Source organism: Haliotis cracherodii, unplaced genomic scaffold (assembly GCF_022045235.1).
Source record: "Haliotis cracherodii isolate W230 unplaced genomic scaffold, xgHalCrac1.p SCAF_1, whole genome shotgun sequence".
Classification (NCBI taxonomy): domain Eukaryota; kingdom Metazoa; phylum Mollusca; class Gastropoda; order Lepetellida; family Haliotidae; genus Haliotis; species Haliotis cracherodii.
In genome coordinates, this window is record NW_027266264.1 from 58,183,111 (window position 1) to 58,203,611 (window position 20,501).

General features: G+C 40.5%; 1 protein-coding gene across 1 annotated transcript; it reads right to left on the reverse strand.

Annotated features, from left to right (window-relative positions):
* Positions 1–12,260: 12,260 nt before the first annotated feature.
* LOC139465941 (uncharacterized) lies at positions 12,261–19,786 on the reverse strand. The gene is made up of 5 exons (XM_071247950.1): positions 19,435–19,786; positions 17,650–17,729; positions 17,027–17,103; positions 15,509–15,588; positions 12,261–12,474 (listed from the first exon to the last, which is right to left on the reverse strand). Exons 1-5 carry the CDS (start codon positions 19,521–19,523, stop codon positions 12,312–12,314), a joined length of 489 nt encoding a protein of 162 aa, XP_071104051.1. The 5' UTR covers positions 19,524–19,786; the 3' UTR covers positions 12,261–12,311.
* Positions 19,787–20,501: the final 715 nt, after the last annotated feature.

A 20,501-nucleotide genomic window follows, 5' to 3' on the forward strand; every position in this document is an offset into this window, starting at 1 on the left:
ACACACACACACACACACACACACACACACACACACACACACACACACACACACATACACACACACAAATTCGTCATTTCACTTTGACCGATAATCGTGTCAGAGAGATCCATGCTCTGGATGTCAACAGCACGAAAGGTCAGAGAAAAGGAAGTATATTCCACTTGGGCGCTCTCGGAAGAGACTCTTCATCCTCCCCTTAACTGCAGCTTTAACCAAAGTTTCCCGTACCACGATCTCCTTCTGGCTCTGGTCGATCATCCTCCAGGCTCACACTTTTCTTGACTTGCCCTCCGCCAGTCGTGTAGACCCGAGCAGTCGCCTCTAGTATGGCTGTACATAGCAACTGCTCTCAAGCCCCCATTATGGAAGGCAGTTTCTAGAAGTCGGACACAGTCTTCGCTTCCCACTATCTTCGTGACATCTCCGTTACAGACGTTGGTCCCTTGGTCCTTGCACAGCAGCTCTCTAATGGAGGTGTATCACCGATACTGTTCGTTGTCCTACGCCTTGTGTATATACCGAATTAAATCTTGGTATTTTAATTTCTTTGTTTATTATCATTTATTTAATTAATAACTCCCAGATTGAGTCCCCAGTTGGAGTGTGGATTCATCAACGCAGTCGTTTTTAATGGTGTCACGACCCGTTATTCCGCTCACCTGTGTTTGATGCATGTGTTGACAGGTATTGGTTCGAAGGTCCCTTTTGCGGACTTTGTCTATCCTTCCTCTTCTCGTTTAAGCATGTTTCAATCCCTCGGGCGTGATTGATAACTTCGACGATGGGTTAAAAGAGATGCAGAGCAGGAGACAATCTCATTAAAATCAGATCTTATTTCTCGCTTATTTCGCTAAACAAAGATCTGAGGACATCCCATTACGGGTCATGTCACACCGACCTTGCTCGAACTTTGACTGACCAATGAAATGGCTGACAAGAAGTCGACATAAGTCAATCAGAAGGCAGCTTCTCGTGCTTTACAGCATTGATTTCAAATTGGCGACGAAGCTTCGTAACATATTTTGACAAGTTCTCGATAAAAAAATTTGAAACCTGAACAAAAAACATTCTAGAGTGACTAATAGATGGTCTACAAAGTAAGGATTCAGTCGTTAAACCCGTAACTATCGTTCGGAATACCCCATGTTAAAGTTTTCAAGGTTGCATGATTAGAAATCACATTCCGACTTTCATGATCTGGTAAGCGACGCTCTGATTGGTCGGATGAAAGGTCGTTCTGACGTGACCCCTAATTGGATGTCCTCAGATCTTTGTTTAGCGGTAGCGAGAACTAAGATCTGATTTTAATGAGATTGAGTAGGAGAATTCTACTGTCTGTGGGAGATAGTGTTGTGTCTTGTCTTGTTTGGAGACCCCTCCGGGTCGTTAATAAGCCGTACGCTGTATCGATTATTTTTTACAGCTACGCGGTCGTTCATGTAACGATGTCATACGTCAAAACACATCTACATCTACCCGAATTCTACTGTCATGTCCGACTAACGTAGAGGGATCATATCACCTGTTGTGATGTAATTTCCCGCTCACGAGTTACTGTACGGTCAGTGTTATATGTCTTTATTTCGCTGTTTCAGTTTCCTCTGTGTGTTCCACGGTTGTAGTCTAGTCTAGGCTACAGGCTAGGGTATCTGCGCCCCACCATCAAACCATGCGATAAAATACATACACATGTAGTGTGAGATAGATAAATTTACAAATTTGTAAATTTTACAATGAATTGTATATTTATGTTAACTGTCTTATCTCACAGGCTATATGCCATCCCGACCATCCCCGCATCACAGCTCACCTTGTCTGTTAGTTCTAAGAAAGAGAATGATTTGGCAGAGGTAAGTATGTAAGCTTGTGGTAGGTCACAGCGCACGGGACTTCAATGCAAGACCCTATTGTTTGGATGGTGACCATGGTGATGCTGGGATGTGTTCGGGTGAACTGTGTTTTAGAAGCTGGGAACTTCATTCAAGCACGTTTCCAACCCATACAAACATAAGGATCGAAAGAAGAAGGAATTAATGCGTAGAGTGAGATAGGATAAGTATTATAAATATACAATTCATTGTAAAACCTACGATCATGTGTTTTAAGGTGGGATCCAGTCAGCGCCTCTTGTACTGTTGATTTGATTAATCATTTGGACAGTTACAGTAATAAATGAGAACGACAGAATTAATTATAATCCTCCCTTCTTCAGAAGTATCATATTCAAACGCCCCATAGCACGCAAGGCGTTCATTCGCTTGCATATATAGTAATATGAATATTCAAAGAAAGGCCGAAAAAGTATATTTCTATTATATTTATTGATATTTTCACCAGCAGTGTAATAGCATGAGTTCAATATACGTGCAAGTATTGTCTGCAGCTAACCCTTCATATACTTTTACTGTTGTATGACTAATCTAAAATGATCCAAATTCTTTTTCAACACTTTTTTTTTATCATTTCGGGAGACGTGGGGTAGCCTTGTAGATAAAGCGTTTGCCCGTTGCGACGAAGACCCGGTTTCGTTTCCCCACAGGGGTACAATGTGTGAAGCCCATTTCTGGTGTGCCCCGCCGTGATGTTGCTGGTATACTGATAAACGCGTGTAAAAATCAAATTCACCCACTCACTCACTCATTACTCACGTATATAAAACTGTTACTAAAGGGTAAAGCTATTTTAATCTTTAAAAATAATATTTTAATTGTTATTTATAATAGATATCTGAAATATTATTACATTTTGAAGGATTATAATAATCTATTGATTATGTATCCATATTTCTAGATACGCATCTCCTAACGACTATCAAGAATAGTGTTACATGCATAATTTTATAATAATTAAATAAATTGGAAATTTATTATCTTATTTCATGTCATGCATATTCAAATATTCATTTGTTTTGGAAAAGAAATGCCAGTGTATTGAGAAATGTTCAACTAGAATCCAGATGAAAAGAAATCATATATTATTTCTGAAATTCATTGCTGTATTGAGAAGATTAATTGTATCGTTTAACGAAGGTTCGTGTTCCCTGTGTACGCGGTTTCAACCACAAGTCCTCGGTAAAATCAGCCGGCAACTGCCAGCTCAGCTGAGATACCATCATCCGACAGGGAGAGAGGCCAGCTTATTGGGGCAGTGTTATCAGCTATCTGACAGATTAGCTCTTTGCTCTAAACTGCCCCCAAACACAGACCACAGTGGCCACGGTGCTGGTAGCCAACGACATTCTGAACTGGGTAGTTCATGTTTTACCACAATGCTTCTAACGAATGCTATCTAGTCGGCACATCTACTCCACACATGCGCCAGAGAATCATACCAGAACACATACGTTGTGTTCACTATAATTGTTTCCCTGTCTAAATCTATGTTGGCGTAAATTATTTCAAGTTAAAATATTCAGTTAAAATATTGCAATAACACAAACAAAAAAGTTCATGAATAACTGAATGTGTGTATTTTTAAGCGTCTCTCAAACATGAAAGTGCCGATTTCTCAAAAAATGTTGGGGCAAGAAAATAAGTGATTCTGGCTCTAACCCCTCGTCTCTCATAATTTCTTTGGAATAGCTTGCGCATTATTTAAATCATGTCTAATGTATATAGACTAATATGTCAAGTCTATGTAATGCCAAGGTCGATGGTTGAAATGACATTTGAATGTGAAAGAACTAATGTTTAATTTCATTTATGCCAAGAAAGAAATATTTCCGTTTTGATCAAAGATAAGCCGTTTTGTTCTATGTATTGTGTTTCTAAAATAATGATTACTCCCTGTTGTTTTGTGCGAGCTCCAGCGGTGAGCGTGAGTGACACACGGTGGTCAAATGTGTGAGAATGTCTGTGTATTGCAGAGAGTTAAAGACTGAGCATTAATCTTCAGGTATAAAATACTGTTTTTTGTTTAATATATTATCATGTTATAAGCGCAAGTTTTTGGAAATATGTCAACTTTATCGATAATTTATTTTGCATTTGTCAAGTGCTCAAAATATATGTTGAAAGTATTACTCATGTTTTATTTACCGTAAATGTGTATTTTCGAGCGAGTTAAATTAAGGGAGAAATCCTTGTTTCAAATGTAATGTAAACTTTATTGTGGTAATTTTTCGGTGAACTTTATGAATGTTTGAATACATCTCAAGAACTGTAATTGATTTTTTTTTTTATCACTAAGGAGTACATTTAGTTCATTTATAGAAGCTATTCAATGTTACGAAGGACTCGGCCAATAAAGAGTTGAACATTATCTCCTCTTCATCATTTGTACCAGTCAGACTTGAATTGTCTGTCTGTCTGTCTGTCTGTGTGACTGTGTGTCACAGATCCACGGCGACGTGGGTATACGTAGTTATTCGTGATGCCAACTTCTGGTCCGTCTACGCGTGATGTGAGCACTTAAAGCGCTTTGCTTAACACCGATTCTGAGTCTATTTCCAATCTAGGTTTGGTTATTGAAATGAAACGCCACGTGAAATTAAGACAGTATCTGACTGATAAGTGTTGGACTAAAATGACCGACGAAACGGTTTGGTTTTTTTTACGACAAACCCATTTGCATGATTCAGCAACACTGACCCAATCTTCGTATTCTGGAGGAAGGGGCAGTTATGATCAGTATAGAGTTATGCCTGAACAGCTCTTGACACGTCCAACAGCCTCATTTACTCCCCACCCCTCTCAACACACACGGCGCCACGGGTGGCCCAAACGTCTAGGTTACACACAACCAAATGTTTTCCCACAGACTTCTATAGTAACGTTATATATTTTTTTTTTAAACTAAGCATTCAACAGCTATTACCTGTACGTGTGTGCACAGTTTGGCCTTAGAGCAGCAATAAAAAAAATAAAAAATGACAAGCTTAGCCAGCTCTTTTTCCGAGTACAGGAAGCTAAACACACCACTCCAAGTTTCGCACCAAATGTCACCTACTTGAAAATAGCTGTGGTCACATTCAGCATAAGTCATCATGTTGAAAAAGACAGTACTAACTACAAAAAAACATGGTCAGTTTTAATAACTGGATGGATGTACATTTGAAAGACATACAAATCTTACAGAATATCCTCCAATCACAGCCTGCAGATATCTCTTGATCTGCACTAAAGGCACCCTACGTAATACGTACTGTCCAAACTGGTTCTGATTTGGTGAAGTAGAACCTGTAAGGCCCCGCATGGGGCATGCCAGAAACCTACAAAGTAGGGATGATTTCCGGTTCGACCCGATTATGTTTCCATGTATGTCTTCACCATACCCGTGCTCATGTGGAAACCGGGGGACACGGGTGGCCCAGTCGTCTAAGGGGCCGCGATTCGCTGCGCAGAGTTGCGGCCCTTGGGAACGCCAGAAACCTATGATTGTGGGTTCGAATCCCGGTTCGCCCCGATTATGTTTCTAGGTTTGTCAGAACCATACCCGTGCTCGTGGGTTTCACCGAAGTGGTAAACGTCTGAGACATGCATCACTTCGGGCTTTCCACCCACATTAAGCTGAAACGCCGCGATATAACTGGAATACTGTTAAAAGCGGCGTTAAACCCAACTCAATCACTCACTCACTCATGTGGAAAACGTTTGAGTCATAAACTTTCCTCCAACATTAAGCTGACACGCCGTTAATTATATTGTTCACAGCAGCGTTAAACCCAACTCACTCACTCACTCTCTCACTCGGCGTCATGGGCAGTCTGTGCTGTCGTTTTGTGAAAAGAAGGTTAAGTTACCTGCCCATGTTTTATTCCTTAATGCCGCCGGTTTATAGCTTATGTTTTGGTGACTGCAGCAGAAAACAACATTTACACACTAAGGTGAGATGAATTGTGTTTAACGTCGCATCCAAGATTATTGCCCTTATATAGCGATATGTGTGTGTGTACGTGTGCGTGCGGGTTGTGTGTTTGTGATACCATGCCGCAGTTTAACATGAATAACCCACTCAGACACAGTATACTGACCCCGAGTCGACCAGTCCTTGTTTCAGCCCCTTAATGCCTAGCGCCAGACAGGGTAACAACAAGTACCTTCTAACGCTCTACGACGATAGACCACGAAGACGGTACATGTGTCAGTATGTCAATGGCCATAAACATGATGAGAGGTGTTTGGTGTAAAAAAAAATCAATGTACAAAACAGAAAACCAGAAGGCAGCACATGTATATTTTGTACCAGCTGTACTTGTACCAAGTAGGGATCCCGGATTAGAAGACTTCCCCAGCAACCTAGTATGTTTGGCTTGAGATGCGATTACATGAATCGGGTGGTGAGGCTCGGTGTTTGCGTGTCACCAAGGTCATGGGAGTCTGCTCATGATATTAATCACACGTTTGTCTGGCGATTATCTGTGGCCACCGCCATTTACCTGGAATATTGCTAAGTGCGGCGTTAAACCAAAAACATTTTTGAAACAAACATTTTTCACTTCAAAGAAAGCAAGAACCTTACTTACCAGTAATGTAAGTCCGATGTATACATAAACCGCCTCTGTATTTTACGGCCAGTTGAAGATTGTACTACAAGAAACCAATCCTGCAATACCACAACGGAACCGTCAGTACTTCTGAATAATAGGATGTAAAACACCCAATCACAACACTGCTCACGTTAACGTTGCTGCTTCAACTGGCACGTGTGGTAAAACAAACTGAGATTGCTTTAACGCAACGAAATCACGCAATCAGATACCAGTTCACCCTCCTGGTATCAAAATGCTGTAGACATTTATTGATTCTATTCCAGAATATCTGTCGTGAACAATGACGCGCACGGCAGCAGTAATAAATTTTAGCTTTTTCTATTTTTGGTTATCCTTTTGTGGTTTTACAAAGAACTTCATTGTCGTGACAGCACATCATATTGATGAGATTAACACAGGATTAATCGGATAAGAGGCCCCATAGTTAAAACGGAAACCGACAATGGATTCCATCTGTGTGGAGATGTTTGTTCCCACGTACGAGACATAATGTTTAGTTTCTAAACAGTTTTCATTATTAATTTGACATCTTATATGTTGCTGGGTAAATATTTCTGAACATAAATGACGGGAAAATAAACTTGTTATAAGTTATCTTTTAAAATGTAGTAGGGGAAGTGAAAGGTCCACTTGGTTTGGGATACTGTTTGATTGTACAACCAACATAATTACTCTGCATGGCGCCAGGTTGGAATGGTTAATGTGTTTAGATAGGCTAAGTGTACGTCCTGTGCGTGGTTAATGCAACGAGGCTGGAAATATCACGGTCATCGATCTCAGTAAATGTAACATTACACTTACACCGTCTAAATACCATTACGTATGGCTCATTAAAAGCACCCGCGACCCATGCAGATCGTTATACAAAGGAAATGGTTAATGCACAAATCACATTTCTTCATGTGTGAGATATTTGGAGAAAGAAATAATGTTCCACCACCTCTTCTTTTGTAGATAACTCTCTCACATCTTCATTTGCGGTACACGACCCTTTTTTACAACCTCATCCTAGCTCCCTTCCACAACTTCATCTTAAGGAAACCGCTCGCTTTCACAGCCTCATCTTCGGTTCGCAACCTTATATATATTTGGAATATAAGGTTGAGAACCGAAGATGAGGCTGTGAAAGCAAGCGGTTTATATATATATATATATCTTGAACGCAAGAGAATAGTCAGTCTTGATTATCTTGATTAAATAGCTTCCATTTGGTTACATTCCAAAATAGCTGTGAAAATAATATGAATGGACTTCTGAAAATCAGTGATGACACCAGGTGTTCGCTAAATGGCTAATCATGTCCTGCCCTACCGGTAGTACCCGCCATGTTCACAATTTGCATTAAATAGTAAGTACATGTATATATTGCCTGACGCTGCACTGCAGAACTCCTGTCATGCGACGTCCATTTGGTGTAAAGGACAAAATATATGTGAACATTATATGAATGGACCACTGCAAATCAATGACACCAGGTGTTCGCGAAAAGTGAAATTATGTCCTGCCCTACCGGTAGCACCCGCCATTCACACAATTTGCATAAAGTAGTAAGTTTGCATTGCCTGACACTGCACAGCAGTACTCCTGTCATGCGACGGCGGTCTGTACACAAATGAGACAAATGGAGTGACCGATGAACCAGAACAGTCAGTGACACAACTATTTTTGTTGTAACTTATAAAAACCAAATATTGATTTTGAATTACGTCTCTTCAGGAGACATTTTCAACCTCATCTTAAGGAAACTTTTATATAGTTTACAACCTCATCTTGGGGAAACTGCATGCTCTCTTTCACAACCTCATCTTCCAGAAACTATTCACTTTCACAGCCTCATCTTCAGGAAACGGTTCTTATTTACTTCCTTAGTTCAGGGCACAACCTAATCGTCAGAGATGATTATCTTTTACCTCATCTTCAGGTAACAGCTCTCTTTCACAACCTCATCTTCAGGGAACAGCTCTCTGTCACAACCTCATATTCCAGAAACTGCTCTCTTTCACAGCCTCATCTTCAGGAAACGGTTCTTATTTACTTCCTTAGTTCAGGTCACAACCTCATCGTCACAGATGACTATCTTTCACCTCATCTTCGGGCAACGGTTCTCTTTCACAACCTCACCTTCAACAGATACGTTCTTTCACCTGATCTTCAGACAACGACTCTCTTACCTCATCTTCTGGTAACAGCTATCTTTGACAACCTCATTTTTAAGAGATGATTTTCTTTCACGTCGTCTTCAGGAAACAGCTCTCTTCCACAACCTCATCTTCAAGAATTTTCTCTTTCACTTCATCTTCAAGAACTGGATCTTTTTCACCTCATCTTCAGCAAACGGTTCTTTTTCACAATCTCATCTTCAGGAAACGGCTTTTTTCACCTCTTCCTCAAGAAACAAATCTCACCCCACCTTCAAGAGTTGACGTTCTTTTACCTCATCTCCATACAACGTATCTTGTATCGTATCTTCAGACAACAGCTATATTTGACAACCCCGAAAGGATGTCTCTCTTTCACCTCTTCCTCAAGAAACAAATCTCACCCCACCTTCAACAGTTGACGTTCTTTTACCTCATCTTCATGCAACGTATCTTGTATCTTATCTTCAGACAACAGCTATATTTGACAACCCCGAAAGGATGTCTCTCTTTCACCTCATCATCAAGAAACTGCTTTCTTTCACCCCATCTTTAGAAAACGAATCTTTTCACCTCGTCTTCGAGAATCTGCTCTCGAAACGGCTCTCTTTCACAATCTCAACTTGAAGATAACACCCCGGTTTGAAATTCAGCTACCCAACATATTTTGCTTGATTTCCTGTACATTTTGTTTGGGCTAAAGAAAACTCCGACATTCAAACAATTTGGCCCTCAACCCAATGGAGATTCCTAAGCTAGTTAGCTCCTTCAATGTTAATGCAGTTTACCTTTCTCCAAATGTAGGGGGATATTGCATTTATTGTTGTAATAAAATTATGTAGTTTGCTTGGGGAGATATTGGGGAGTAAAGGGGGCTCGGGTGATAGTCTGGTGTGGATGCATACAATGTAATTACGAATGATAAAATATTCACCAGGGGCTTGTTAATACACTAGTGACCCATGTCGTCGGGAGAGGACGTATGGAATGTTATGTAACTTCATTTGTTTAACGTGATAAGTCATTTCGCAGAAAATGTTTTCCTTCTAACGCATGAGTATGTCAGTTGTTTAGTCTACCATGTCCCTAAAGAACGGGGCAGAGAAACGTGTTCAGTATCGATTATGAAATACCTGAGTACGCTCATTTTTCATCTCAGCATAATTTCAGAGGCACGTGTATTGATAAAACTAGCCCATTAATAGCCCACGTTGCATGAAAAAAAAACGTTTTGAGCGAAACTTTAGCATTAAACTATATTTTATTTTTAAATGTTCATGTGAAGCGACATACCTTGCCTTGGTGCTGAAAACTTTTGTTCCGATGAATAGGTATCTATTAATTCATAAACCAAGGCTGTAGCATAAAAATGTTTGCGTCAGTGAATGCACTGCTAATATCTGATTAGAATTAACAATGGACGTAAAAAAGAAGGGTATAAGGAAATATAAGTAAGGTAACACTGAATCGATAGCTGTAGTACATTCTGAATGTATATTTAGTGACAATGATGAATACTAGTATTCAGATAAACTGCCGAGTTTTTTTAAAAATTCTTTCCGCAACTGGATTCATTTATTGGTAGTCGAGGCGGAACTGCTCTAACTTATGTTTATCCAGAGTAATGGTTTCAGCACGCTATGACATACAGCCGTGCAGCGTTACAGCTGACCGAAATAAATCGAGCTGCGGCTGCTTGGTGAAATGGGCAAAATTTCGGACTAAGGTAACCTTAATTCTAAAGTTAGGTTAACATTGGCAAAGGTTGTTTTGTGTGACGGTTTTTTTGTCTGTCAACAAATAGCTCGTGCACAATCATTCCAAGAATAGCTGAAATAATATATCAACAACAAAATCCTTAATGGCGCGCGGCAGCCTCATCAGTAGCACGCACCGGGGCCACTTTTCAACATTGTATTTTTCATACTTTGGTTAATGAAAATGAAATTTACTTGTATTTTAAAACAAGGACTTGTGTTGGGGGCAAGTCCTCAAGCCCACTGTTAATTTAGCGAGACGGTTGAAAATGGAGGTTGAACCGTTGCCAATGGCGCACTCCCCATCCCAAATTGGCAGAAGGTATCAGGTGCACTGTAGTCTAACCTGAATTGGGGTCACTGCGCACCATTTGTGGTCATAAAAAGGCCACTAAATAGAATCAGGTGGTCAGGCTCTGTGGTTCTGTGGTTGATGACGTCATCACGCCCCCTGTCGTAACTCGGTTATCGTGTTTTCAGTCACTAGTTCTCGACTACGACGTGGTGGCTTGAATATTGCTGACAGTTGTGCTAACATCATTCACTTACACTCTAGAAACCAGGGATAATCTAGCTACATACACTCATGAGGGGGATCCGGCTATAGATAAACACATTACAAGTTGTACAGAACACAGTGTAAGGACAGACTCACTCAATCACTTTGACCTCATTTAACTTGATCCAACAGATTCAGTAAGTGTGATTTGGTTTTATACCCACTTTTATCCGTATTCCAGACATACCACAGGTGGGAGCACCAAAATGATTTCACACATTGTATCCATGTTGAAAATAGAACTCTGTGCTTCATTCTGACAAGACAACCCTTCATCCACCAGGCCACCCCAATGCCCCTTCCGCAAATATTTCACACCAATCAAAGTGAGTGAGTTTGGTCTATCAGCACTTTTTACAGTTTTCCAGTGATATCATGGCATGTCAACTTAGAGCGGGAGGAATGCCCCGTGATGCAGGTACCACTTTTGGGAATCCCATGAGCATTGTATGGTGCTGACGGACCTAGAAACAAAATCAGGGCTAACCAGGATTCAAGCCTACAATTACATGTTTCTGGCATACCCAGGAGACGCAACTCTGCACAGCAAATTGTGCAGTGGCCAACGACTGGGCCATCCAGGCCCCCACACCAATCAAAGACATACATACATGTATCTATGTACATCTATGCACCAACACCAATAAAGTTCATATGGTCTTTTGTCTGTCTCCCTGAGGGGATTCTGGTTTAGAAGAGGTCCCCATCCACCAGTGCGCTTCATAAGAGGCGACCATAATGGATCAGGTGGTCTGGCTCAGTGACTTTGTTCACTGTGTACTCTAACAGCATGGGTCATTGCTCATAATATCAGTCACTGGATTCTCTTGTCCTGGGTTGATTAGTTAAAGGTAGCCATATACGTGGAATATTGCCAAGGAATGGATTTTTTACTTTCCTTTGACATGTTGGACAATGATATACAAAGATAAAACAATCAATTATTTTTATGTGTGTGTGTGCATGTGTGCTCTAGTCCAGACTGATGCCAATTTATAGTGCTAGCTCACTGACATACCATGCCGAAGTTTAACATGACTACCCTACTTAGACACAGTATACTGACCCCGAGCCGACCAGTCCTTGTTTTAGCCCCTTAATGTCGAGCACCATACAGGGTAACAACAAGTACCATCTTTTAACGTCTGTCTTTTGGTATGACACGGCTGGGGATCAAACCAAATCACACTTACTCAATGTCAAGTTGAATGAGGTCAAAGTGATTGAGACCTTCCGCACTCCAGGTGCACACACTTCCACTGGACCACTGTGGCGGTCTGTTGTCTTATAAAACTCAAACACATTTACAACTTTTATTACAAAACCAATAAATATTTACAAACATCCCCTCACAAGCTAGGTTCCTATATACCTGCTGCAATTTGTTTATTTATTTTGTCCATCATGATCTGGTCCAGCATGCTTCGTCTCTGATGCACAATGAGGTAGGACACAATCCCAATCACCAGGCACACTCCCTCAAATATCCAAAACTGCCTTTGTTCTGCATCTGGTGTTATACCACATCTGAAGAGAGAAAGTAATATTTTTTGGGGTAGAGTCATTTTGTTTCACAGCAATAATCAAGCTTTATCACAGGGTCTTATATATATATACTACTTAAAATTTGATAAGGATCACTAGGTGATATGTGTGTAAGTTACCACAAACATAACAAAAGACATGACTCTGACTCAGAAACGTGTTTAATCATGTTATGAATGAAAATTCGTGAACGGCATGAACTTGTATCAATATGGAATGTTTGAAATCTGCAAACGCCAAAAGGCATTTCATTAAAAAATGTTAACAGCAAACAAGAGAAAGAATTATGAGGGATAGTCCATCATTACACTTAGTCGATGAAGTGTCAATATCGAGTATGACCTCCCCTTGCATCAATGACGGCCTGACAACGTCGAGATATGCTGTCAATAAGCATCCGGATGTTCCCAATGGGAAGGTTGTTCCACTTTTCCACGAGGGCATGTCTGAGCTCTGCCAAAGTCGTGGGTTGTGCTCTACGGCGTGAAAGGGCAACCTGCAGCATGTTCCAGACATGCTCAATCGGGTTCAAGTCCGGCGAGCGCGCTGGCCAATCCATGCGGACAATTGTCTCCTGCTCAAGGTACTGCTCAACCACCCTGGCGTGATGAGGACGGGCGTTATCATGCATCAGGATGAACTCAGGGCCAACAGCACCAGCGTAGGGTCTGACGTACACATCGAGGATCTCATCCTGGTAGCTCACCCCCGTCATTGTTCCTCTCTCCAGGACATGAAGATCTGTCCTTCCATCTCTGTTGATTCCACCCCAGACCATGATGGAACCACCACCATAACGGTCATGTTCACTGATGTTGGCATCATGGAAACGTTCACGTTGTCGTCGCCACACCCGCTGCCTCCTGTCTGTAAAGTCCAAACAATACCTGGACTCATCGGTGAACAGAACTGGAACCCAATCGTTCCGTGTCCAAGTGACATGATCTTCAGTCCATTCCAATCGCTCCCGCCTGTGTCGAACAGTCAGGGGGATTCGGACACATGCCCTTCTCGAGTAGAGACCTGCATTGTGAAGACAATTCCGTATCGTCTGAGTGGACACATTCACACCCGAGGCGTTCAGGAGGTCGTTACGTAGGCTGGTTGCTGTCCAGAAGGGATGACGTCGTGCCTGAAGAGCCACAAAATGATCTTGGCGTTGGGTTGTCGACCTCTGACGACCACCTCCATGTCGGTGTGCTGCGGTACCAAAATTCCAATACATCTGCCCAGTTGTTCTGTCGTCAGGCGACGCCTTACACGTTGAGGGGGCATTGCGTAGATAAACGTAGTGTAAACACTCAATTGAGTTTAAAGTTTCAGAATGAATCAGACACCGTTGCCTGATTGAAAATCGTGCAATGGTAGCAAAAGCATGAACTGTGATGTGAAACGCATTTCCCATGGCATGAAATGCACGTGCAAGTGTGTTGGAGACGTTTTTGATTTCACTTGAACACAATATTGCCAGTTATGCAGTTATTTTGTTTTTTGATTAAGAAAAATATCTACGATCCTTATCAAATTTTGAGTAGTATATTACAGACTTTTATCTGAGTGAAGTGAGGTGAAATGGGGTTTAATGTTGGGTTCAAGATAATTGCACTCATATAGTGACGTGCATGCACCTGTGTGTGTGCGTGCGTGTGTGTGCTGCTTGTAATAGACTGGACAAATGTTGGTTTTACAGTTCTATCCCACTGAGAAACCCTGCCACAGTTTAACATGTATACACCACTCGGACAGTATACTGACTCCAAGCCAGCCAGTCGTTGTTTAATCCCCTTAATGCCAAGCGCAAAGTAGGGTAACAACAAGTATAATCTTTTATCCTCTTCTGGTATGATGCAGCCAGGGATCGAACCAGCGACCTTCCACTCTCCGACCAAAGTGGTCATGATATATCTAGACCAATTTTCTACCCCACGTCTATAGCAAGTGTCAGGAAACATTCCCAAATGGGAATTAATCATTTCCAAATAAATGTTATAATAGTTATTACAAATGTTTTGGCTTCAAGGGGTGACTTGTATTTCACTGATAACAGAAACAAACAAGAGGAGAGGCTTTAATGCTTAGTTTTATATTGTTGCACTGAACATGTTGAATACAATGTTTAAACCGCTTATCAAAAATGAGAATACAAAACTTTTTAAAAAGCCAAGAAGACTTAGTTTGGAATGCCTAGACAAATGCCTGTATTAATGAAAACTCAAGTCTGGACCAAGCAAAGCACTGGTTAATGTTCTGAGCATCGTCCCTTGCTGTATCAACCCACCATCAAAGCCACTGAGTCTGACCACCCGATGAATTTAAGCCTGATGTTATGTACATGTATTAAAAGTTGTCTGATCTCATTTGGTTGTTTGTATGGTTTAGTTTGTTGTTGTTTTACGCGGCACTCAGCAATATTCCAGTTATATGACAGCGGTCTGTTAATAATCAAGTCTGGACCAGACAATCCAGTGACTGACATCAAGCGCATCAACCCACGCAATTGGGATCGATGACATGCATCAACCAAGTCAGCGAGCCTGACCACCCGATCCCGTCAGTCGCCTTTTACGACAAGCATGGGTTGCTGAAGACCAGCATCCTATGCTTGTCGTAAGAGGCGACAAGCGGGATCAGGTGGTCAGGCTCGCTGCCTTGGATGAGGCGTGTCAGGGATGATATATTATCGACTCGACAAGTGTCATTTTTCAAATTCTCAAGCATAGACAAGCATAGTCGCCTTTTACGGCAAGTATGGGTTGCTGAAGACATATTCTACCCCGGATCTTCACGAGTCGAATCTGTGTAGGAATACCCTGTTGGGTAGGAACTGTTCCCCAACGAACTATATTAATCATAAGAGGCAACTAAATGGATTGGGTGGTCACAATATCAATCACTGGATATCTGGTTTGGAATTGGTTATTTACAGGCGTATCATCATGTAGTTTGAATATTGCTGAGTGCTGCATTAACAACAAACAAACTGTTGTGTGAATAAACTGATGACTGGAGAACTCACCCTGTGTACATTATTTTCGTGTTTTCACACTGTATGAGCATCTTGTATCCTTTTTCTAGACAGTAGTGTACTTCTCGTCTCTAGAAAATGAAAAGAATAAATCATTTGTAAAGAAGTAGAAATAGTGTCAGGGCACTGTAGCTCACCTGGATATGTGGTCAACAGTTTATCTCATCTTCCTGAGGCAAGCGCGTCCACTAGCCTAGATCAAAGTCTAGTTTCCACCCTTGCCATTTCAAGCCTTCTTTTCTGTGTTAAAATGAGAGGACTATCACAAATATTGAAAGTCCAATCAGAGTTTGTTTTACAAAATCAACATTCGGGTTCTAAAAATGTGGTCGCTGCTATGGCCACAGCAATTCGAATTTGAACTGAAATGTATTGCAAAAATTAAGCAAAGACATATATTTTCAAAGTGGTGCAAAATTTTCAATCAACTCACCCAAGCACTTTAATATATTTGAGTGCAAACTCAAATGCCAGAACGCTTACCACTGAGACCGAGATTCAGTGACGACCACTGCTGAGCATGTGCAGTGTTACTTGATACTGTGAAGTCTGTATACCTCTATTATCATAAGAGTAAAATGTGGCAGTGAGAAGTATCTCCACTGTGGTAATGTGTCATTTTGGTTGTCTGTCTGGGATGAAATCTCAAAAAAAAATTATATCTGATCCATAGGTCATCTGCTATGGTAGTCATCTTTGTGAAACCATTTAAAAAAAGAACAACTGTCTGATTGGACATTGCATTTTAATCACAAAGGTCACAACTGGTTCTACACAGGTTGACACCACAATCAAGCCAAGAAACGTAGCCTTGAAAGGGTGGAAACATGGCTTTGATATAGATGTGATGTTTGTTGTTTAACACCACACTCAACAATATTCCAGCTATATGACAGTGGTCTGTGAATAATCGAGTTTGGACCAGGCAATCCAGCGATTGACACCATGAGCTTCAATCTACTCAAATGGGATATGATGACATGCATCAACCAAGTCAGCGAGTCTGACCACCCGATCCTGTTAGTCGGTCTTACGACAAGCATGGGTTGCTGAAGACCAGCATCCTATGCTTGTCGTAAGAGGCGACAAGCGGGATCAGGTGGTCAGGCTCGCTGCCTTGGATGAGGCGTGTCAGGGATGAAATATTATCGACTCGACGAGTGTCATTTTTCAAATTCTCATCCGTCTTAGACCAGCACATGTTCACTGAAGATAGGTAAACAATAGAAAACAACATGAAATGTTTCCCTACAATGCTAGTGAGGATTTGATATGGCTAGTCGACACTCTTGACCTAGGATCATCATGTCAATGACTTTGTCTGGGGCAGAATATTATCAGGCAGCCAACAGATATCTGGAATATTGCTGAGTTAGGCATTTAAAAACAAACAAACATACATATCATCTCCATGATTTTCAAAGATGGAGAAAAGATAAAGAGCAATGAAAAAGCCGCAGATCTGGTATGTCTATTCAGTTTCGTGACCTTAGTTTGAAATATACTTACAAGTTCATCTCTTGTACAACTCTTGCATACATCAAGTGCTGTGTATTTCCCAGATTTACATGTCTCATTTGCATTTGCTGTGAACAAAATAGGGAATGATATTAAATCAAAAAGAATATTTCCAGTCCTTGCTAGAAAAATACATGGCTATTGCTTCTTGGAGTACTATAGTATTAACCATGAGATAAAAGCAAGATGGAATGACAAACATGATAAAAGATAAAAATGGCTCTAATTTGCACTATTTCCATGTTGCATAATTTTGCTGTAAAGATTATCTCAGACTCATAAACATGTCAAAGCACATGATGTTTATTTGTAAGTTCAAGGAATGTCCCTCCTCACTTAGCATGCTTAGTCATGGATAACCGGTCACATGTACTTTAGGCTGGCAATCAAGATTTAAATTAGTTTGTAAGTTCCATGATTATCATATACAGGGTAACTCATTAACTGATAAAACAATGAGACACATTCAAATTGTCAGTCCATGAAATGAATAGCAACAAGAGGACATGGACAAGGTGCAATATTAACTCACATCATCATCATCATCATCATATTATTATTATTATTATTATTATTATTATTATCACTACTATCTCAAAGTAAATTTTACTAACCCATTGCTTGGAATCGTGCGTCATTCAATTTTCGTTGGTAGGACCATCTACTTTCCAGGATGAGTGTTACAATAGACAGACTGTAAAGCACAAAATTAGTTGTGTAGTAGGACAAACAGGTCTACAATATCAAGGGATGTAGCAGACACCAAACCCTGCATCCTATAAGTATTAACTAGAAAACAGACACAAAACAAATACAGAGTGCATCCACTGGGACAATTTACATACATGTTTATTATTATTATAAATGAATGCTGCTATTTCATACGGGTAATTTGACACCACTGAAAAATACTTTCTGTATTATTTTTACGTAACCACTCAAAGCTACAATACACAGTTGAACGCTTCACAATCTTCTAGCGCTGATACTTCTTTGGAATCTGACAGTTGAAGGCTTTGAATCCCCTGGACCACAAAATAAACAACTTATTTTGGGAGTCGTGTACTTTATCACACTGATTTTTAGCACTCACATTGCCAGCTTAAAGCTTAGCTTGGCTTGGTGTTCATTTCCCAAGTCATCAGCGCCCAATTGTTTACCTTTATATACTTGCCATTTTCTCAAAACTTGAAACTTGATAAAAAATTGTGCTTATTTCCACAAATTATAATGGATTAATTTGATAAAAGAAGAAGCTAACCCATACCCTACCTCACTACTAACGCTAAGGATTGTAAAGGAGTGTTTGATTGACAAGTGGTGCCCAACCCTAAAGATCATGAAGGGGTGTTTGACCAGAAAGGGGTACCTATCCCTTATGATCGTAAAGGGGATGATCGGAGATCCAAGGGCTAAGGATAGAGTTGGGGGGGTAGCCTACCCTAACCCTAACATAACTAAGCCTGGGGAATGAGGAGTCTGTGAAGCAAGAGTGGAAGCCTGAGTCAGTTAGCTCAAGCTGCACCCGGTAAACTGCATTGATGCCATTATTTAAGTGTGCAATGGTGAAGCGAACGATAATTTTCACATTCAAGTCGCCATATTTTGGGATGTGATAGGGAATTAATGAATAAATTTGAAGATTTGATAGTTAGCTAGATGAAAAGACTGAGTTCTTTAGGTTTGTAGTCAGTGCACATATATAAATTATTATTTTGATCAAATGCATTGATGAAGTGGGAGTAGAGGGGTTGCTGTGGGGGCTGTCGGGGCTCGAACGCGCTTCGCCTGCTCACTGGGTTGGCTAATTAATGCATTAATTAGCCGACGCTCTACCACTGGACCACGAGCTCTATCACATGTAATCAGTGCTCGTTTAACGGTCATTAGCACCCCATTAACAAGCATGCGTAATTCAGAAAACAATGAATTGCGCATGCCTGTGACGTCACTGTCCGCTCTCCCATTAATCTTTTCTTAAAACCATACCCGCCACTGTTTATGTCAACATGACCGAACAATCGGATTAACTGGATTAACGCTTGAAAAGATAAGAAATTATGGCTAACCCTTGCCCAAAGCAAGCTAACCCTAAAGGCTGAAAACAGGTGTTGGATAGTAAAGACGTGTAAGTTTCCCTAAGCCCGAAAACAGGTGTTGGATCGTAAAGACATGTTAGTTTCCCCAAGACCAAAAATGGGTGTGAGGCACAGTAACGGTATAGCGAGACAGCAGTAGCACTATAGAGCGATAATTGACTGGATGGTAGAGCTCGGGCTGTGCCCGGTTAACTGCATTGTTGCCGATGAAGTTATTCTAACAGATCACTGTATTTACCATGTTTACAAACATAAAGATTTAGATTTGATATAGGACACATGTAACAAAAGCGAACTCACCATATTAGTGCAATAACTGCAAAAACCATTCGTTTCTTTGTACACAATTCTATCATGCTTAGTAGTTTACTCCGCCGTCGATATTTCATAAACAGACTTCAAGAAAATATCTAGAAATACCGAACAATACTGATCATCTTGAGCACCGGAGTCACTTATGCATGAAATATGATCAACTCGACGAGTGTCATTTTTCGAATTCTCATCTGCCTTAGACAAGCACAAGACTGTGTATGTCCACTGAAGATAGGTATACAATATATAATAACATGAAACGTTTCTCTACAACGCTACTGTTAAGAATGTTTAATGTTTACACATTCCTGAAGACACTATGCCAAGTTGTAATGTTTGGAACGGAAGCGGAAGTCAGTGTCTGCACATGTTATTTTCCTAAAAACAAATGTTAGTAGAAGTTATTGTTTAGGCCGTCAGGTGGATTGACATGCCTGCAATACAACCTTTTATGACTCTCGTGGTAAAATTATACCTGTTGGCCGTAAATTTCAGTTCGTATGTTGGTTAATTGCAATTTTTCATACTTACTTGCTTAACCAACTCATTATACTACATAGTATGATAGGAATCCAAACTTCTGATTATAATCACGAAATTTTACAATCAAACACACCTTTCTGTGAGTTTTATATATATAGTTATATATAGAGAGAGAGTGCGGGGAAGTTTACTGTTCATAAAATCTAAAAATCCATCTTTTGTACGGGTATTTGCAAAGTTAATAAAACGCTGAGAGATGATACATATTTGGAAACAAATAATGTTCTGTCAGCTGCCCAGATACCAAACTAGTAAAATTGTTTTGACGTAAAACAACATGTCCCCGCTCAACCTGTGAGTTACGTTAGTAGTGGCAAGGTGGACATTGTTCCAAACGTAGACCTACCTGCGGGTCATCTGGAGCAGAAACGACCCCATGTTGAGCAGATAGAAATGAAGATCGGATGTTTAAATGTGTGATACGACCTGCGGCCGTATTTGATGTCGAATGTAATATGATGTTAAAAGGCCTACAAAGAAAACTTAACAAATGGGAATTAAAAGTTAAC